This window comes from Choloepus didactylus, chromosome 9 (assembly GCF_015220235.1).
Source record: "Choloepus didactylus isolate mChoDid1 chromosome 9, mChoDid1.pri, whole genome shotgun sequence".
Classification (NCBI taxonomy): domain Eukaryota; kingdom Metazoa; phylum Chordata; class Mammalia; order Pilosa; family Megalonychidae; genus Choloepus; species Choloepus didactylus.
In genome coordinates this window covers 40,756,253-40,779,098 of record NC_051315.1, presented here as the reverse complement: position 1 = coordinate 40,779,098, position 22,846 = coordinate 40,756,253, and the positions used below count along the sequence as shown (strand labels likewise).

General features: G+C 37.8%; 1 protein-coding gene across 8 annotated transcripts in view; it reads right to left on the bottom strand.

The window, feature by feature from the left end:
- FMNL2 (formin like 2) overlaps positions 1-22,846 on the bottom strand; it is a 337,731-nt gene that overhangs the window by 99,542 nt on the left and 215,343 nt on the right. For all 8 annotated transcript variants that reach the window (XM_037849116.1, XM_037849118.1, XM_037849120.1 and 5 more), the window contains exons 3-5: positions 22,189-22,269; positions 10,869-10,945; positions 1,892-1,975 (exon numbers count right to left, since the gene is read on the bottom strand). In XM_037849116.1, coding sequence (XP_037705044.1) covers positions 1,892-1,975; positions 10,869-10,945; positions 22,189-22,269 — 242 coding nt within the window. The remainder of the gene's footprint in view (positions 1-1,891; positions 1,976-10,868; positions 10,946-22,188; positions 22,270-22,846) is intronic.

The window sequence follows — 22,846 nt, the reverse complement described above, 5'->3', positions numbered from 1 at the left end:
AATTTATCTAATTAAATCAAAACAAAACCAGAACTTTTAAGCAAAGACTGGGTATGTGATAGAAAGCTAATACGGTAGGACCATGTTTCACACAGACTCAACACACGTGAAATCAGGTATATGTGATTGGCAAGCGATAAAAATAAAGGCAGAGAGAGAATTAAAATTTCTCAAAATTATTTCTATGATTAATTTTGTTTACTTATTGTTACTAAAGTGTTTATTTGCCTTATTTATAAAAAAATGAGTGATAGGTATGTTTGTATAAGAAATGCTTATTAAATCATGGGGTTCGCTATTATGCATGATTCACAACTTACATGAAGGGTCTTGGAACATATTGGTGTGTAAAATGAGGTCCTACTATCCCAACTTTTAAGCAAAGAATGGGTATGTAATGTAAAGCTAATGCCAAAAAACAAAGGTACGCAATTAAGAAACAGGACTTCTGAGTTCTAATCTTTGTTGGTGACTTTTTAACATTGTAAACTAAAAGAATTCCCTCATGAGCACTAACATCCCCCACTGGCCCTATGTGAGAGTACGTTTGGGAAAGGTGATTTACAAGTCCTACTGTGATATGTAGCTAAAGGGTTAATCACAGCAAAAATAATAACATGCCATTCTTTTCCATTATTTTGAAAATCATTTAGCCCTTTCTTAAAGCCAACAATATTACTCCAGATTACAAAATATGCAATAGGATAATATTATTCTGTTTTGCCACATAATATGAAGTGCGAAGAAGATTAGCAGGTCTTGATGTGATAAAGACAGATAAGAAACATCGTTTGGAAGAGCAAGCTATAAAAACTAGGATTATATTTCAGAGGACAATTTCTCTGGAAGATAAGAACTTGTTTGTTGGTTTTTTTCGTAGTCCGCCTTATATAATATATGAGTGGTATCAAAGCTGAAACTCATTAAGCCAGTTTCTGTTAACACTTTAGTTTCTGCATCCATAAGGAAGGAATAATTATAGCTTTCTCCTCACAAATTCTCAGGGAAGTGATGAGGATTAATAAAATAACATCTGGTTAGGTCTTAGGACTTTTTCTGCTTTTAAAAGAAGAGTGAAGGGGGAATAAAACACCACCTGGGCTGCTGTGTCTTTCAGTCTAAATTAAAGTACAATCTTATTTACTGAAGCTGTATGTGTAAGAGAATATCTATACGTACTGGAATATTTTTTGATTAATTTGGAAATGTGCAGAAGGGAATGCCTCAAACACATACTCTTTAGTCTTGCCATAAGTCATTCCAGAAGCTTAGCAAATGGGAGAATTTTATGAAATAGCACAAACAAGGTTTAAAAAGTTGATTTTTTTTCCCTATTCTTCCTCAGTATTTTTTCCCCTCAGCTTGTGGAGAAGGCCAAAACAATACAAATACATGTGAAGAAAAAAAGGAAAAGCCTCTTTTTCAACCCTTCCTCCAGTCCCACTATGTTTGGTATTTCTGCAATCCCTTTCTATACATTTTTTAGCATATACAAATATAAGTTATACACATTTTTTAAAATACAAAGGGACCCACTCTTCTGCATCTTGCTTTGTTCACTTAGTATATCATAAACCCCTTTCAATATTTGCTAGAGTATTCTACTGTATGGAAATATGTTAACTTAAGCCCTAAAGGAAATAATTCTTTTTAAAATAAGTTCTCCTATAAGGGTGATTTTTAATCACCTATTTTATTTCTGCCTTAAAGACATTTCTAATACTAATTATGTCATTTGTTTTTAGTTACCCAAACAGAAACAAACCTCCTTCAAGGCGACCACATCTGCTTCTGGGCCCCCTCCCCCCACTGCAGTGTATAATTTTACCACTTAGTTGTATCTTCTGTGCCAAAATAAAACTCAAAGGCAAACAAGCCCAGGTTTACTTACGTGACTGCATACTGCGCAAATGACAGATATTCCACCAGAACATCAAGACCTTTGTTTTCTTCATTCAAAAACTCTCTTACCCATCTGTTTAAAAAAAAAAACAAAAAAAAAAAACAAAAAAAAAGACATTGGAAAGGTTCATCTGATGTTCTACTGTGAAAAGGATACAGTGGGAAGTTTTGTTTTTCTACCAGAAACATTCATAGCTGAAAGGAAATACAGAGCAAGCATAGACTGTTTTACATGAGGCAGGAGCTTTTAAATATGGCAACTATAACAACCAAAACATATCAGTGTGGAAGAATAAGGGGCCACAACATGGTAAATGTAATTAACAGCACTGAATTATAAATCTGAAAATGGTTATAAGGGGAAATGTTAGATTGTATATAAGGTATTAGAATAAAAATAAAAATAAAAAAAACACATGAAACTGCACAACACACAGTGAGACCTAATTAAATCATGGACTATAGTTAATTATAAAAATGTGCTTTCATCAATTGTAAGAAACGCAACCAATGCAAGGTATTAATAATAGGGTGCTATATGGGAATCCTATATTTTATGCATGATTGTTTTATAGAACCACAACTTCTCTGGTTAAAAATAAAAGCACTGGAGCAAAATGTGTGCATGTGCCATACTTGCATTTTACTCTTAGGAGACTTAAGAGAATCTATGAGAAAGTTTCTCAAAAAGGAACTTGCTAAATGTACTTTTTCCACCACAATAGATCCTCAGCCTGCTTGTTGAAGGAGCCAAAATTTCACAGGGAATGAGGCGGATGGGGGACATGACAACATAACCACCGAAATCCAGGCAGGATTCCAAATCCACATTCATCTCCTTCTTGGCACACTAAGCTAGAGAAACCACAAAACCAGCCAATGGGAGACCAGTGTTTATGGGTTTCTGGAAATTCAATAGGTATAATGATTTGCTTAATTTTTTCCATGAACATTAAAACCTTTTTAAAAGCTTGCAGGCACCACATGCCATCATCAAGGCCAGGACATGACAAATAACATATTTTTAAAAAAATTTATTTCAAAATAATACTACCTTGCATTTGGATGGTGCTTAACAGTTCACTGAGAATGTTTACGCATTTTTATTTGTTCTTTGTAACAACGCCAATAGATAAAATAGAGTGGTCAAACAGAACCTTTAGGAACTAAGGATAAATACCTATCACCCCATTTTACAGATTCCTCCCATGTACTCATATGCAAAGAACCTGTGGTACCTGGTTAAACCTTTGTAAAGTTTGAGACTCCAACAAACAACTAAGTGAAAAGGCCAACTACCAGCACTGACATGATACCTGGGACACACCTGCCAGTGGCATTCCAGAAGGGTTGCCGCCCTCCATGGACACAAGGCACAAACGTGCACCAGCTCCAGGTACCACAGCCACTGGCTACCAAAACAGCAGCAGGGAAGCCCTGGAGATACAGGTGTCCCTTTAAGGATGAGCAAGCAACCCCTCAACATCTTTTGTCTCAAAGGATGAAGGAATACAGTGGATTTGAGATGTCTGTTTTATTATTTTGCCTCTTTGGATTTTCATTTGGTTGGCTGATTTTAACTTCATTCTCAAGCTCGTTCTTTCTACTAGTAATTTCTACATCATTCTCCATGAAGTAAATTCAGATCTGCAGGTAGTTGCAGAAGGTCACAAAGTTCGGAAAGTAGACAGCTTGCCTCCCATTTTCCCCAAAGTGCCTCAGGAAGGCTACCATAAAATGTATATGCTGAAAAAAGCCACATGTATGCTATAACATGTAATTTAAAGGAGACCTAGGGTGACAACACTGGCAAAGACACCCCCAATTAAGTTCCAGAGATTGGCTTTGCTATGAGACCTAAATAAAACTAACGAGGCTGACTACTGGTCAGTGCTGGAGCAGATGTTTCAAAACCACCACATACATGATTTTATGGAATCCCTTTCTACGTATTTTATGTTCATTTCATCTATTTTAGTTACTTCCTATGTTGCTAGGCCTCAGTAGGCACTGGACATTTTTTAATGCTGATAATCAGAAGTTTAGAAATCGTAAAATAAAAAAAAAAATTTTTTTTGCAGGTGGCAAGAACTCACAATCAAAAACCAGATGACTACATGCTCTTTAAATTCAAGCCCCTTAGCTTCTCTTAGGCTTTTCTATTGATCTGGCCTATCAGCTCTGATTGCATGATTTGAACTAGCTTTTGGGGTGGTGGGGGGAAGATATACCAGAAACCCCCAGTGCTGGGCATGGGGGTCATCTTTTTGATATGAAAAGTAACCACAGGATCCAGATTTTCCAGGCAGTCTCAGTTTCAAATATTCTATCCGAGTAGCCCAAAAGAACACTAATTTGGGAGTTGAGAAAAACAGTCACTGTAGTTCCTTCTGGTTGATGTTCCAGACACTGCCTCCACAGAGCACTGATGGTTCATGACATCCTCAGGACCTGCCACTGTTGAAACCACTGGCACCTCCATCTCACTTAGAAAGTTCAGCCACAAATTAGACAGGAGGCAAATGACCCACAGATGAGAAAATAAAATAGCAGGTGGGGAAAAGCCAAATATAGCTGTAAGTACAATTCTCTTAATTCAAAATTCTAATATGAATATATCCCTATGCAGGGATATAGAGTATCAACTGGCTTCTTCTACTATAATCCAATTCCTCACCAATGCCTGCACACCCACATGCTGACTCGGAATGAAGTGCCTTAAAGACAATTTCAAAGTGAAAGGCAGGAGCTAGCTGCTCAGTTCCTAAAATGTCTGTTTGAATGTAACACGTCCCTGCCTCTGGTTTAATGCAATGCAGTTAACCTATTTTTCTAAGATACAAATCTTCCCTGGGTCTTTGATCTGGCCCTGACACCCGTGAGTCATTTAGGAAAGAATACAATATAAATCCTTCATAGTCGGCCAACTGAACCCCTTTGTCAAGTGATCCCAAGTTAGCAAAGTCATTTCAGGAATAAGGCTGTGGGCTGTGAGAAAAAAAAAATTGGCTTTCACTCTTTCCCTGTCTCCTCCCTTGCCATCCTTCCCCCTCTGGGATATTCTCTGTGGGAGAGAAAACAGAGGTGAGGGTGAACATCTGTAGAAATGACAGAGCATGGGAAGAAAATAGGTAAAGATGAAAAAGGGGGAACTTTCAAAGCCCTATCTTGAGGTATAAGAAGATGGATGCCTCATTCTGCAGATTTATGTATATAATCATGTAACGACTATATCATAAATTTAGGGTTCCCAGAGTAAATTATGTCCATTTTCACCTCTGTGAATGCTACACTCACTTCCTGTACACTTCTAATATACAAATAGTTTCAAATTGGGTGATTATAGGTTTTGTAATGTATAATTACTTCTGACTCCGGCAGCGTGCATTACTTACTCAGTACCTCACAGATAATTACATATGTTATACATTTGAATTTAAGCAAATTCCGTATCAGATGCTTTGGGGCTGGAAGAGACAGGGATAATGAAAAAAAAAAAAAAAAATATATATATATCCGGAAAAAAGTGGATTCAAGGAAGGGCTCACAGAGCAGATGCCAACATTCACTATTATATTGCAAGATGGTCAAAGCTTTGTTTCAGAGTTGCTGTTGTTTTCTCCTGTCACCCCCACCCCTGCCCCAGATCAAGCAAAGTTGTCCCCAAATGCACATGAAGGACAAATAGTACATTTCCTTCACCAATCTCCTTTAGAGAGGTCTCACAGACATACAATGGGAATAGAAGTTGCTGAAAAATCATGCAAAGCAGACAAAGAAGCATCACCCACATTCACCACTGGCTACCAAATTTACTCTCTCAGGAAGCATCATGAATTGGATCCCAAAGTGTAGCCCACACACCACTAGGGGTCACCAAGACCCTCTAAGGGGACCTTGAGGTTAAAACTACTGTCAAAAAATATATATTAGGATGTTAGTTGCTATTTTCACTTTGTTGACATTCACACTGATGGTGCAAAAGGAATAGTGGATAAAAGTCTGGTCAAAGAATATAACTATATATTAATACTCACCCTGCACTTGGCAAGGAAAAAGCTAGCTTCACTCAGAAATGTCCTCAGTGAAGCAATAAAAACCATCAATTTTATTAAAGCTTGGACTTGAGTACACATTTTTTTAGTGTTCTATGTGGCAAAACGGAAAATAGTTTTGCTATATACCTAAACACCATGGTTATCTCAAGGAAAAGCACTTGTGCAGTTGTTTGAGTTGCAAGCTAAACTAGCCACTCTTCCTCTTGGGATGCCTTTTTACCCCCATAAAAATGACTGAAAAACCATCATTCTTCATTTGAAGGTACTTGTTAGACATTTTCTCAAAACTGAATCTAGTGAGCAGTTATTTCAAGGAAACCAACAGACACTGAAATTTCAAGAAAAAAAATCAGAATTTTGGAAATCTTGTATTCACCACCAGGAGCTGGACAGCTTTCCAATATTTAAAATATATTCTGATGAGATCAGTGATTATTAACCAATGTGATTTTTTTATATTGTGTATATAGTACGTCAACATTTGAATGATCAGAATGATTCAGTGGAACAACAGTTCCAAATGACCAAAACAAAATGTTACAAAATCATGCCTGGGTAAAAAGACTCATTCAAAGTACAAGACAGCAAGATATATTTTAATATCACAGAGTCCAGAAAGTTCATTGATATGGTTTCAGATTCCACATTGCAACTACCTGTAAGAAATCACCACTTGTTGAATTTTGGTGTAATATCAAAGAAGAATCCATAATTATCTGAAACGGTTATTTAAAACGTCTCCTTTCTCCAACTGTATATATGTGTATATGCCCCAGATATTCTTCATATATGTTGAACAAAACACAAGAAATTGAATGCAGACACAGATATGAGAATCCAGCTGCCTCCTGCTAACCAGATGTTAAAGGTATTTGAAAACACATAAAACAATGTACTCTTGCAACTATTTTTTTTTTTTGCCTTTGGAAAATAGTTATTTTTCAAGAAATATATTATTTATGTTAGCATACAAGTTTATTATTTTTAAATGCATTCATAAATATATTTAAAACAGTTTTAATTTCTATTACGATAAACATCAATAGATATAATCTACATAAACAAAAAGCATATTGGGGTTCTCAATAATTTAAGAGTTCAAAGGGGTCCTGAGACCATAAACTGTTGGTTTTATAAATGGTTTTAGATTTGGATATACCTGAGTTCAAACTTAGTGCTTCTAAGTTGTGAGATCAATAGCTGACCTCATCTATAAAACAGGTGTTCAGAGGAAAGGGATAATGATGAAAAGATTTTTATAAGAAATAAATGGAATAATGCATTTAAAGTACCTAATACGGTGCTTAATAAATGACAATACAATTATAATTTTGATAAGTCCCATAAAGCACCATGTAAGAAAGAAACAATCACAGGGTGTCTTGACACACAAACACACACATCCAATACATATACATATACATATACATATACATATACATATACATAAAAACGAGCCTTCATTTCTCTTCTCTCTTTCCTCTTTTGGCCTGGCCCATCCAGCACTGTTTCACTGAGACGCCAGGAAGTCCAGGAAGAGAAGATGTTCTCTGTGCAGTTCCTTTGCTAGTCTCCCTTTCTATATACCTCTTATCCATCCTGCCAACTTGCCACTTTATTATTCTTGCAATCTCATGCTTGTTCTCCCAATACTCCAATGAGATAAAGTAAAATGAGCATCTTTTAGAGCTTCTGTGACCCTACACTCAGAAAGAAAAAAATCACTTTCTACTCTTATATTAAAATAAATTTTCTTAAGATACCTACATCTCAGTACTGTGGGGAAAAAAAAAACCCTTAGTCTATCCAGTTCACCCCTATCACCACCATTTGAATCATTTCACCCAGATTTGAAAAACATCATGACATGTGCCTCCCCACACTGCAAGGCCAGTGTGTTCTAACAGTACTTGGTTTATTTCAAGGGCACGTCAAGTAATTTCATGGGCTTGGATAAGTCATAATCTAAGTCTTCTCTATTATTACAGCTACCAAGAATAAATGAATGGGATTATCTCTAACCCAATTCTTTTTCCAATTTGGCTCAAGGAAAATTAATTTTCCTTCTCAGAAGAATGTTCCATTTATAGAGTTTTAGGCTTGTATCAAAACTCAGAACAAGCCCTTTGCTTGGCAAAGCTGCAGCTTAAAACATTATCACAGAAAAGCCCCAGACTTCTAACCTTGAAACTCAAAGATGTACCAAGAATAATTTTTTTAGGACAAGTAGATTTTAAATGTAATTCCTCCTTGTAATTTCTGAGAATCACAATCTCCTATTCTGAGGGTCACTTAGACAGGTAGGTAACATTGCTTGCATGCAATTCTTTAGAGAGATATTATATGATATTGTTGAATTATTATTAGATATAATATTATTTTCAACAGCTATAATATATAAAATATCTATTGTCAGAACCTATATTAGGTCTTTTATAAGTTATCTCATTTAATCCTTACAACAGTCCTATGAGGTAAATATTAGTCTCCTCATTTTATAGGTAAGAAGTTAATTTAGCTAGGTCACAAAAGTAAGTTGAGAGAGGTTTTGTAACTTATCTAAAATCAAATAACTAATAACAGGCATGCAAATATTTGAGCTGAAGAGCTCACCTTCAAGGCAAATGAGCACCCAATTACCTTTCTATTATGGTACTTTAATGAACACAATGCATCAATAGATCCCTTATATAGCACCTTCCATTCCAAGAATCCCTCTGTAGTAATTGATTAGTTTCATCACTGTTGAGTAACTCATCCAATTTCCCAAACCAGGTCAAGGCAGTTCATTTCCACAATGAAGAGTTTTGAATTATTTGGGTTTTCTTCTAGGTTTGGGTTTTCTTCTAGGAGGATGGGCAAGATAGGTCAAAATTCTCATTTGTGGTTTCATTCCATAAAATTTTACACCCATAATTAATTGCATAGAACCAGTCAATGCATCTTCATGGATTTTTCTATTGCTAAAGCCAAGTTTTCAGAGTCTCACATAGACAGTAGGTAAAGGAAAACTTCAACTGGTCAAGATTTAAGAAATATAAGAATCTTTCAAAATGCCCACAGTATTCTAAACAACAAACCACTCCAATTGCTTGCAGATTACACTGGCTTCAACCCAACCAGGCCTCTTCTATTCAGCCAACTTTGTATTGGAAATGATGGCCTTGCCTTGGTATTTGATGGTCAATTTCACATTATTTCAGCAATGTTTGAAGAAATGCTTTTTGACAATTTGTAGAAATCCTGGCTGCAGCTCATTCCACCTTCACAGTAAGGAATAAGTACCAACAGCATAAGTTTGGGCCCTACCAAACAGAATCTAGTTTCTAATCCATAAGTATTGTTAAGTATTTCCATTTCCTAAGTTTAGGTGCCCAAATGTATTCAATCACTACCACCTTCATCCCCAACAGACGAGCCTCACTGCTTTGATTCCAGAGCCCTATTTACCTTACTTCCCTTCAGGTAAAGAGCTGCCAGGGTAAGCTATATAGGGAAAAAAACAAAAAACAAAAACCAACATTTTGAGCCAAAGCACCTGGCTCTACAGCTGTAGACTTTATGTAAGTCATTCACCTTCTCTGATCCTTAATTCTTTTAGCTGTAAAATGAAGGATTAGGCAATCCTTGTCTAAAATCATGACTATGATTATTATTCTACAGCCCATTTTCTAGGACAATGATGACTGTCAACTTCAGGCTAGAATGAGCTTATTTTCTGAATACTTCATTGTCAAGGCAACAATCCTTCCAGATTATCCCAAGTTCCAACATCTATAAATCACACTTGCATTTCTGTGATGAAAAAAAAAAAAAGCTTATTATGAAATAATTGCAGAAATTAACCATTTGACGGGTTTTATATCCACCATAGTTTGAAGTAGGAGTAAACTGTTACTTAGGTAATATATCTATTTTTACAGGATACTCCATAAAACTGTAATGTGATATATACGTAAGGCATCATCTCCTACTGACCTGCAAAAAGTACCACAGCTGCAAATTCTAAAACATCAAAAAGTCTACAGACCTCTCACTTAAAGCTCAAAGACTTAAAACCCAGAGGGTTAAATAACTTGCCCAATGTTAAGTAGGTTCTTAGAACAGAACTAAGGCTACAAGATACAGTACCTGATATCTGGTCTGAGGCTCACCCAACTCCCCACCATTCTGCCTTGGAGATAATCATAATATTTCAAGGTAGTATACAATTATGCCATCGCAGGAGTAAGAACATAATAAAGTTGAACTTGCAATAAAACATTCAACTTGTTTAAACTTTCTTGTAAGAACATAATAAAGTTGAGGCAAAGCAACCATTTTCTTGCATGAAGAAACTCTCATAAATCCTTAGTGCACAGATCCCCCGATCTTTATTTTCCTACAGATTTATACTTCATGGTCCTGAGATCTCGAGATGTATGAAATAGAGACTGAGAGCTAAGTGTCTGAGTGCAGAGAGGTGGGTCACGGGACATTACTCCAGCTTCCATCTCCTTCTGGCCAAGAACTCCAGGGAATTCAGGAAAGGGGAATAAGGCAGTTTCAGCCAACCAGCTTGGAGAGCTGCAGTAAAGGTTTCAGATTTACCAGGATTCCTGTATAGATTTACTTACTGGATATTCCTGATACTCTGGAGAACTGTTATGCACACATGAAACCAAGCATTTATCATGAACTGTCCTATTCACTGCATCCAAGCAAAGAGTTACAGACCCCAAATCAAGGTCTAATGATTCTTACACAGTGAACAATTTAAGTCCTAACAAAGCTTACCAACTATCTAAACCTCAGTCTTTTAACTTCTAATGGACGTTAAGGAAGTTTAACTCATTGGATATGATTCACTTACTTGATAACGTTTCCAAAAACCTCCTTAGAGCTAAGATGCTAAAGGGACACACTTACCCAATGTGGTTGGTTCTTAAAGAAATTTCCAGTTCTCTTAGCACTTGTGTGGATTCTTGAACACGCCGTCTGAATTTCTGTAATTCAAGAAAACATATTCTCACAAAACATATTTTACCAACTGCTATAACTACAATTAGATTACAATAAATTTAACACAATATGAAAAATATCTTCACTTCTAAAGTGGGCTTCTCTCACATTTCTTTTTTTTTTTTATAAAGCACACACATTTTTCTCATCATGCAAATCAGTTTATAAGAAATAACTGAAAAAAAAAATCACTTATTTCATGTAATTAGTGCCTACAAGTAAGTACGTCATTTTTCACTACCCAATATATACAACACTCACCAATATACCTACGTGTCAGAGGTCCCTAAAACCACCCCTAGGAAGACTCATAAGACTGAGCATACAGTTGTATTCATAGCTATTATTTATTACAATGAAAGGATACAAAGTAAGTCAGCAAAGGAAAGGTACATGGGGCAAAGGACAGGGGAAACCAGATGCAAGCTTTCAAGAGTCCTCTCCCAGTGGTGTTACACAGGATGCACTTAATTCCTCCAGCAATGAGTTGTGACAACACATATAAAATGTTATACATCAGGGAAGCTCATTAGACCCTCAGTCCCCAATGTTTTTATTAGAGGCTGGTCATACCGGCACCCTCTGCCTAGCATGTACCAAAATTCCAGACTCCCAGAAGGAAAGCAGTAGGTGTTCAGCATAAACATAAATGTTACAGTGTTTATAGGAAAAAGTTCTGAGAATTCAGGCTCAAGATATCAGGACCCAACTCTCTCTGCTGCCATAATTGCAGGGGGAACAGAGACTCATCCAGCTCCAAGTTTCTAATAATGGCTTCCATGGCTTGGGAAAGGCTCTTCCAAGGACAGGAAGGACAGGCAGGAGACTGGAAATGAGATTCTAGAGGGTAGCGTAGGGAGAGTCATGCAACCAGCTGGGACTAGGTACCCCAGAGAAGACCTGAAAAACTGCTCGCTCTGGACAGACTCCTATCACACTCTTCCCCTCTTCTGAAACCCCTTGCTTCTCCACCAAATGCATCTGACCAGGGCCCCAAGGAAACAATAAGTTTTACCATTTTCCCCTGACTCCCATTCCTAAAGCACCCTAAAGACCCCTCTAAGGACTTTAGAATCCAGGTATAGAAGGGTATATGAAGGAAACAGTATCCTTGACGTGATGAGAAAAGAGAGACAAACACTCCTCTGCCCCCACCCCCCAATGATTTCATCAAGAATGGTCTAAGAAACATCAAAGAATTCACCTATAATTTGAGGAACAGCCAAGCCCAGAGACTCCGGGATACTGAGGATACTCAGTACTCTTCTTGGAACTGAGAGCACTGCAGGACGAAAGGCCAAAGGGTTGGCTCCCTAGTCTCTTTCCTTGGAGATGAAGACTAGAAATGGAGTAAGGAAGTCAGTGAGGAAAGTTCTGCAGCATGAGTACGGAAGAAAAGAGAAAGGAACAAAAATTCTACAAAAAAGAAAGGCAGGTTCTGGGGCCACACAGCTGAAGCAACCATTTCTAGGTATTGAGATGCTCCAGAGTGTCCATTCCCAAGTCAGAGGAAGACTGAGGCAGTCTGCACATATGGCCTTTAAAAGCCTGGTTCTGAGCTATTCACTGGGTGCAGCTCTGTCTTGTTCCATTTCATTCACTGCTGGCCTGTGCCAGTTGCTTAACTCTACCTAATGCTTCCCCAGGAAAAGGTCATCCTTTACGCATGCCATCAACCACAACGGCGCCCAACGTAACACTGAGGACATAAGATGTAAGCCAAAACAAAATAACTGAAGTAAATCACTATGAGGCAATAGTAATAACAATAGCAACCAACATTTATTAAGCATTTACTATAGTAGACAATGTATGATAATTGAGGTAAAACTAAACTGACTTCCCCATGGCATTATATTATCTTGGGAACTGTCCAATTTTCAGCTGGACTTTGAACTGGAGAAAAGCCTTGGCTAAACAACCATTAAGCAGGCAGAAACCGTCTGAAACAACTATTTTGAAACTCTGGAGGCCAGAAGAACACTGTTCAGCATCCAGGGAAGAGAGGGAGGAAGACGTTAATAAACAAAAGTAAAGAACAATAAATTGCTCTCTCTGTGCAGCGGCTACCAGTGTCCATGACTGCCACAGCAAGCCTCCTTGGGATCCAGTCCGTGGCTAGCTTGCTGGTGACAGAAAGGGAGCTAAAAACCCTCTTCTCCAAGACAAGGGATGGGCACAGCCCATTACTGATCAGAGCTTTTGATCAGCAAATTCAGACTGCTGGGTGCCAGCTCTGAGGGCAGCTATTGTTCAACAAACCCCAAAGAAAGCAGCAGCCATTGTTTCAACCCCACCCTGGACAAAGACTGCAGCACAGGGGCAGAGACAGTGGAGACTTAAAGACACAGCATCTTCTCAGGGCTACCAAGAAGAGCTGAAGAGCTAACTGAAGAGCTGCATTTGCTGGACAGGCCAGGGAAGATCAACTATGGGGAGCCCTCGGAGAAGCTTTTGGTGCCCTTCCTGATCCCCTCCCCAGGGCACTTTGGAGTTGGTGTGAGCCCCCTTCATGGGTCCCTGGCCCTGTTTTTGCTGGGAAAATCTGCCTTGGGAAAGTCCTCTCCAGGGTGACATTCTTCCCAGAATTTGCCCTCCAGGCAAAAGCACCTTGAGACAACAAAAGGAGGATATTAAAAAAAAACTCTAGTAGCAGACAGTCTAGGACAAAGGCCTACCAGCTTCAAACACCTGGAAGAAGGAGGTCTGCCTCCTGGGAAACAGAGGGGACAACTAAACTCCTGTACATAGCGGAACTCCAAAACAACTAACAAGCAAAAGCCCAGGACAAGACAGAGGCCCAGAAAGACAGGGAAAACCCTGCACACTGCATTTGCCTTGGGAAGACCTTCCTGATAGGAAGGCTGAAGCTCAAGAATTAGCTTTACAAAACCAAGAAAAAGAATCTCAGGGAATAAAACCCAGAGTTAACATTTTAAAATATTAAAATGGTCCGTGTGTAACAAACGAGTACAAGACAAAGAAACAGGAAATGATGGCCCATCCAAAGGAAAAGGATAAAAATCCAGAAAACACCAATGAAGAAGATGAGAATGTGAACATACTGAAAAGTCTTTAAAAAAAGATCTTAAAAATGCTCAAGGAGATGAAGGAAGGTGCAGAGAAAGAACTAAAGGATATCAGGAAAACAATGAATGAGGAAGAAAAGAGTCTAAGTAAAGAGACAGAAATTTTAAAAAGGAAGCAAACAGAATTACTGGAGTTGAAGACCACAATAACTGAAATGCAAAATGCCGAGGAGAACTTTAAAAACAGATTGGCGCTGGGATAAGAAAGAATCAGCAAACCTGAAGACAAGACACTTGAAACAAGTCAGGCTGAGGAACAGAAAGAAAAAAGAAATATTAAAAGTGAAAATAATCTACACATTATGGGAATCCCAGAAGGAGGAAAAAAGAGAGAAAGGGACAGAAGGAATAGTGAAAGAAATAATGGCAGAGAACTTCCCAAACTTAGCAAAAGACGTGAATATGTACATCAAAGAATATCAAAGAGCACCTAACAGGATAAACATGAAGAAAAATACCTCCCAACACATACTGATTAGACTATCGAATGTAAAGGACAAGGAGAGTTCTGAAAGCTGCAAAAGAAAAGCAATATGTTATGGACAAGGGAGTCCCAGTTAGATTGAGTGCCAATTTCTCATCAGAAACCATGGAGGAAAGAAGGTGGCAAGCTGAGAACTTAAAGTGCTGAAAGAAAACAACGGGCATGTAAAAACTTTACATTTGGAGAGACTCTCTTTCAAAAATGAGAGGCAGATTAAGACATTCTGACATAGACAAAAGCTGAGGGAGTTCATCACCACTAGACCTACCCTACAGGCAAAGCTAAAGGGAGTTCTTCAGACTGAAAGGAAAGGATAGTTAATAGTGGTTCAAAGCAGCATAAAGAAATAAAAATCTGTGACAAAGGTAACCATTTGGGTAATTATAAATGCCAGGATTGTTATAGTGTACTGTTTGGTATATAACTCCACTTGTTTCTTTCTACAGGTGCTAAAAAGCTAATGCATAAAAAGTAATGATATATCCATGGTTTTGGACATACAATGTACAAAGATATAAGTGGTAATAAGTACAAAAAAAATTGGTGGAGGTACAGAGGGACATAGGAAAAGTATTGAAATTAATTTGGTATCAAACCAAATATGATTGTTATAAATATAGGATGTTAAATTTAAAGCTCATGATAACCTCAAAGAAAACAGATGAAAAATTAATCAAGAATGAAATGAGAAGCCACTCAATATGGTACAACATGAAAAAGCAAATAAATATAAAGGTAAGGCTAGCAGAAGTGAGGGAAAAAAAGGTATAAGGCTTACAAAGGCTAAATAGTAAAATGGCAGAAGAAAGTCCTATATTATCAATAGTGACTTTAAATGTTACTGGATTAAACTCTGCAGTCAAAAGGCAGAGATTAATGGAATGGATAAAAAAGCATGACTCAATTATAGACTATCTGCAAGAGACTCACCTTAAATTCAAAGACACAAGTAGGCTGAGGATGAAAGGATGGAAAAGGATATACCATGCAAGTTGTAACCAAAAGAGAGCTGGGTGGCTATACTGATATCAGATAAAATAGACTTTAAGTAAAAAACAGTTATGAGGGACAAAGATAGTTACTACATATTAATAAAAGGGATAATTCAACAGGAGGTTGTAACAACTGTAAATATATATGCATCTAACAGCAGAGCCCCAAAATATAAGAAACAAATACTGACAAATTTGAAGGGAAAAATTGATAGTTCTACATTAATAGTAGGAGACTTTAACAAACTACTCTCAACAATGGATAACATATCTAATCAGAAGATCAATAAGGAAGTATAGAACATGAATGATACACTACATCAACTAGATCTAACAGACATATAGAACACTTCAACCAACCAAAACAGAATACACATTCTTCTCAAGTACACAGGGATCATTGTCCAGGATAGATCATAAGTTCGGTCACAAAACAAGTCTCAATTCAAAAATACTGAAATCGTACAATGTATATTCTCCAATCACAATGGAATGAAGCCAGAAATCAATAACAGAGGGAGAAATGGAAAAATTCACAATTATGTGGAAATTAAACAACATGCTCAAAGTACCAATGTGTTAAAGAAAAAATGAGATGTGAAATTACAAAATATCTTGAAGCAAAAGAAAATGGAAATAGAAATTACCAAATCTTACGGGATGCAGCAAAGGCACTGCTGAGAGGGAAATTAATAGCTCTAAATGCTTACGTTAAAAAAGGAGAAAGACTTCAAATCAGAGAACTAACTTCAAAACTGGAAGAACTAGAAAAAGAAGAGCAAACTAAATCCAAACTTTGGGCAAAAGGAAAGAAATAAAATTTAAAGCAGAGACAAATGTACTATAAAACAAATAAAAACAGTGCAGAGAATCAACAAAACCAAAAGTTGGTTCAATAAAACTGATAACCCTTTAGCAAGACTGACAATGAAAGAGAGAGAGAGGATACAAATAACAAAAATCAGAAATGAGAAAGGGAATATTACTACAGAACCCTGCTGAAATAAAAAGGACTATAAGAGGATACTATGAACAACTGATGCCAATAAATTAGATAACCTAGATGAAATGGACAAATTTTTAAAAACACAGAAACTACCTACATTGACTCGTGAAGCAATAGATCTCAACAAACCAAATACTAGTAAGGAGACTGAATCAGTAATCAAACACCTCCCAAAAAAAGAAGCCCAGCTCCAGAAGGCTTCACAGGGGAATTCTACCAAGCATTCCTAGAAGACTTAATTTGAACTCTGCTCAAACTCTTCCAAAAAATTGAAGAGGAGGGAACACATACTAACTCATTCTACAAGGCCAACATCACTCTCATACCAAAGTCAGACAAAAATACCACAAGAAAAAAAAAACTTGAGATCAATATCTCTTATGAATATAGATGCAAAAATCTTCAACAAAACACTAGGAAACCAAATTCAAAACATAACAAAAGAATTATACACCATGATCAAACGGGATTCATCCCTAGTATGCAAGGTTGGTTCAATATAAGAAAATAAATGTATTACATCACATTACCAGAATGAAGGGGAAAAAACACATGATCATCTCAATTGATGCAGAAAAGGCATTTGACAAAATACAGGACCCTTTCTTGATAAAAACACTTGGAACACTAAGAATAGAAGGAAACTTCCTCAACATGATAAGCATATATGAAAAGCCACAGCTAACATCTTACTTTAACAGTGAAAGCTGAAAGCATTCCTTTTAAGATCAGGAAAAAGAAAAGGATGCCCACTGTCACCACTGTTAGTCAACACTATACTGGAAGTTCTTGCCAGAGCAGTTAGGCAAGAAAAAGAAATAAAAAGCATTCAAATTGGAAAGGAAGAAGTAAAACTTTCCCTATTTGCAACTGATATGATTCTATATACAGAAAATCCACAACAAAGCTACTAGAGTTAATAAATGAATTCAGCAAAGTGGCAGGGTACAAGATCAACACCCCAAAATCAGTAGTGTTTCCATACACAAGAAATGAACAATCAGAAGAGGAAATCAAGAAAAAAATTCCATTTACAATATCAACTAAAAAAATCAAACATCTAGGAATAAATCTAACAAAGTATGTAAGGGACTTGTACTCAGAAAACTACAAAACATTGCTAAGAGATTAAAGAAGACCTAAATCAATGGAAGGATGTTCTATGTTCATGGATTAGAAGAGTAAATATCGTTAAGATGTCAATATTACCCAAAGCAAATTTTACATTCAATGAAATCAATCAAAATTCCAAAAACCTTTGCAAAAATGAAAAGCCAATCATCAAATTTATATGGAAGGGTAAGGGGCCCCAAATAGCTAAAGCCATCTTGAAAAAGAAGAATAAATTTGGAGGACCCACACTTTCCAATTTTAAAACTTACTACAAAGATACAGTAATCAAACCAGCATGGTACTGGAACATGTACAGACATAGAGACAAATAGAATAGAATTGAGAGTTCAGAAATGAACCCTCATATTTATGGCCAACAGGTCTTTGACAAGGTGATAAAGACCCTCAACTGGGAAAGAACAGTCTCTTCAACAAATGGTGCTGGGAAAACTGGATTTCCATTCACAAAAAAAAAAAAAAAAAAAAAAAAAAAAGGACTGCTACCTCACACCATATATACAAAAATCAACTCCAAATGGACCAGAGACCTTAAAATAAGAGTGAGAACTATCAAACTCCCAGAAGAAAATGTAGGGAAGTATCTTCAGGACATTGTGTTAGGCAATGGTTGCTTAGAGTTTACACCCAAAGCCCAAGCAAGAAAAGAAAAAAAAATAGGTAAATGTGACCTCATCAAAACTAAAACTTTTGTTCCTCAAAGGACTTTATCATGAAAGTGAAAGACAACCTACACAATGGCAGAAAATATCTGGAAACCACATATCCAATAAGGATATAATATCCAGAATATATAAAGAAATCCTTCAACTTAACAACAATAAAAACAACACAATTAAAAAATGGCTAAAAGACTTGAACAGACATCTCTCCAAGAAGATACACAAATGTCCAGAAAACATATGAAAAGATGCTCAACATCATTAGCCATCAGGGAAATGCAAATCAAAACCACAATGAGATACCATTTTACCCCATTAGAACGGCTGCTATTGAAAAAAAAATGGAAAATAACAAGTGTTGATAGGGTGTGGAGCAACAGGAACACTCATTCTTTGCTATTGGAGCCACTGTGGAAGGCAGTTTGGCAGTTTCTCAGAAAGTTAAGCATAGAATTACCATGTGACCCGGAAATCCCAATGCTAGGTATATATCCAAAGAATTGAAAGCAGGAAATTGAACAGATATTTGTACACTGATATTCATACTGGCATTATTCACAATTGCCAAAGGATGGAAGCAACCCAAGTATCCATCAATCGATGAATGGATAAACAAAATGTAGTCAGTATATACAATGGAATATTATTCAGCCATAAATAGGAATGAAATCCTCATAAAAGCAACTACACGATGAATCTGGAAGATACCATGTTACGTGAAATAAGCCAGACACAAAAGTACAAATATTGTATGATACCATTGATTTGAAACAATTAGAATAAGCAAACTCACAGAGTCAGAATCTAGAATACAGGTTACCAGGAGACGGGGTGGTGAAAGTGAATGGGAAGTTAGGTCTTAAAATGTACAAGGCTCCTATTTGGAATGATGGAAATGTTTGGTAATGGATGGTGGTGGTGGTAGCACAACATTGAGAATGCAATTAACAGCACTGAAATACATACCTGGAAAACGATTAAAGGGGAAAAGGTCAGATGGCATATATAGTAATAGAATAAAAATTTTAAAAAATCCATGGAACTACACTACACAGTGAACCCTAAGTTAAACTATGGACTTCAATTAATAGTACAAGTATAAAAATGTGTTGTCATCAATTGTAACAAATGCTCCACACCAATGCAAGGCATTAGTGGTGAGGTGGTGTATGGGAATCCCGTATTTTATGCCTGATTGTTCTGTAAACCCACAACTTCTCTAATAACTAAATAAAATAAAAAGGAATGAATACTAGCCCTGTGCACTTCTACAACATATCCAGAATGCCTTAAAGCATTTCCAAAAGAAATCACGTTCCTCTGGGAACCAGCAAAAGGGAACCGGGTAGGATCCATCAGCAGTCTGGATCATTCTCACTTGCCTCCCAGTATAAGGCGGGCCCTGGGATAAGCCCTTGGAGGCAACTGAGCCCTGGAAGATCCACACAACAGTTTTCATTTCACAACTGCAGTTACCACCGAGCACCAGCCTCCTTTTTCCCTGGTCTGTACCTTGTTCCAAGCCAGACATGAGCAGAGCAGGGAACAACTGCCTGCTATTAAATGAGAAGGCCGGTTCACAGAGTTCTGGTCACAGAAATATCTAATTTAGGCCCTTGCTTCCCTACCCTAGAGATTTTCATTTATACTATTGAGACACAAATCCAAATAGAATATGTTTTAAAAACTTTTTTGAAGAGAGCAAATTAAGTAACTTCTATTCAATTTAAACAAAAGACTAATGAACAAAGTATTGACGGCTCCAGGGCAGTTAGAGAGAGCCTACTCAGCCTACACTGTCTGGCTAAAATTTAAAGCCTTGATTTGAAACCTCCCCCCAACCCCACCCCAATCATAATATGGCTGAAAATCTTAAACTCATTTTAACTACAGGCCATGCCTTATTCCAAACATAAGCGCCCCTTTTTCCAGGCTTTAAGCATTACAAATTATGTTGCGTGGAACAGATCATTTCATACTGCCAGCTCCTGGCAGGAATCTTACGAAAGCAGGGGCAATTGATTCAACATCCATTTTATTTTTTCTGAGCTGAATGACCGATCTTGAAAGATGAGGCACAGATGAAACAATTTAGGTGAACACACACAGTCCCAGAGCAGTAATTTCAGGAATGAAGGTCAGCGCCAACAGCCATCCTTTGTCACGGTTCAGTAAAACACTTTGAGAATTCTTTTGTTGGTTTTTTTGTTCGTTTGTTTTATTTTCTTCACCTTAAACCAGAAATAACTGACCCAAAGGAGAACTGGGGCTGTGCTAGGACATTCGCCTCTCTCCTCTAAGCCTCTTCCACTTACAGGGTTTAGGGATAGGAGTCCAAGAAAGAATGCCTAGTAGTTTACATTTTTTCTGTTTGTTTTTCAGAATCTGAAAAATGTTGAGCTAATTGTTTGGTGGCAGAACATATTCTATGTGAGGGACAAGTCATGTGGGAGGCCATGCTGATGTCTCAGTCTCGTGTACAGACATTGGCATTTCCCCCATAGTCAATTCTGGTGAGAGTACATAATGCCGAGAGTCTGAGCTAAGCCAGCCTGATTCCTGAAGATTTTTCTAAAACAAACGTGGCTGCCCCTATGCAAAGAAATAGCCCAGAAAAGCACCTGTTTGGGGTTGCTTTGTGTATGGCTGTGTCCTCCTCCAACTCTCTCTAATCTGATGAAATCAAGGCTGCTACATCCTTAGAGAAGGAGACAAACAAGATAAACGAACAAGAATTAGCAGCTGTCTCATTTAGGGAGTGACAGCAGGTCTTAAAAAAAAAAAATGTGTGCCATGTTTGTGAGAGGAAAAGCTTTGATATTTTGACAGATATATTCTTAGAAGGTAGCAGGGCTATGTCATATTCCAGTAATATATGGTGTCTTGCCCACTGTGAAGGTCTGCAGTCTGTTTTCATCATCACTCCTAAATTTTATTCCCCCTTGTCTGCATACTAACCACAGAACAAAGGCCAAGAAAACTTCCAACAGGAAATAATAGCTGTCCTCTTAGCTGGACTTTTTGTTTTTGTTTTGTTTTAGGGGAGAAGGGAGAAAAAGATGATGAAGAAAAAGATTTTTTTAAAAACAAATAAGATAATAGCCCTGAAAACAGTGGCTAACCAGGAAAAGTGTGTCTTTCTTGTCTCAGGAGTCACTCGCTGAAAGCAGAAGGGATTTAGCTCAAGAGATTTTCGAGGCAGCCTTGAAAGCAGGAGCGGTAGAAGGTCAATGGAGAAGCAAGGGCAGTCTGTGATGAGACCCTTCACCCATCCTGAGCAAGCACAGCCCTGCCCTGAGATATCCCAGGACGGGCGGGGCCTGCAGGGCAGTGCCAGGCTACATGCTTCACCACGAGGCAGTAGTTTAAACCAACTGTGTGGCTGCACAAAGCAGGGCTTGTTTGTCAAAGGGGAGAATCAGTAGAGAATGGAACCAGCTATTCTCTCCTTACCTTCTTGGGGCCAGGGACTGGGGTTGGGGTGGGGGAAGCTGCTAAAAGCATCAACACAGGATGTGAATGCACAGCTGGGATGACAAAGCCCCAGTGACTTTTCAAGGTCTCTGGAAATGCACCAAGGCATGAAAGACAAGAATTCTCTTTGCTAGGCCTGCTTTTCCAGGGGCCTAAACACCTCTGGACTGGACTCTCTGCCCTGTGAAATTGGAAACGGCAGCAACTCAATAATCATCAGGGGTATGTGACTCCCGACTCAGGGAAACACTTTTGAACACATCTTCAAGTGAGAAGGATGGCTTTTGTCTGTGTCTCCTTATTGTGCAGTCTCCAAAGATTGTTTTCCTGAGGCACGATTCTGCCTGCTAATGGGGAAACCACAAAGAATGAAAACAAACGCTTCTTACCTTTCTGGTTACAGCTGGATCCAGGTAGCCTTTGAGCTTCTGAATATATGTATGGGGAGGATTCTTCACCTGGAATCGTTCCTGCAGGAAGCACAGTGAAGAAAATAGCATTAAAGCTATGAAGGCATGACACAGCCAGCCACATTCACACAGATTAGCACTGCCACAATCCATGGTCGAAACGCACCCACGCTGGGAATCACCCTGCAGATAATCATTATGTACCAACTGCTTTGAATCTTTAGAGTTATTATCCTCTCTTCATACAGGAGGAAACTGAGGCTTGAGGAATTCAGTACTTCCCTAAAATGACCGAGCCAGTCACTAGTACAAGTGGATTCAAACTCATACCTGCCCAACCGCAAAGCCTGAATAACTGCCTTCTCCAGGGGCGCTGCAGTTCTCCCAGGAATGACACTGTCCAATCTGTTTTAGGTCCTCTTTTAACAAGTCTTCAGTCTGTTTCATATTCTTTTGAGTATCTTCAATGCTAGCAAAGCTTTGTCTTTTGAACATTTATTTTACCTTTGAAAATAGCCTTAAGTTGTTTTGAGTCAAAGACTTGACTCATATGGGGTAAAAGTATTGTTTCAAAAATAAGGAATGAGTGTATTCCTGGGAGACTGGCGTAGGAGAGTGTATTTGTGTGGGCACCTGC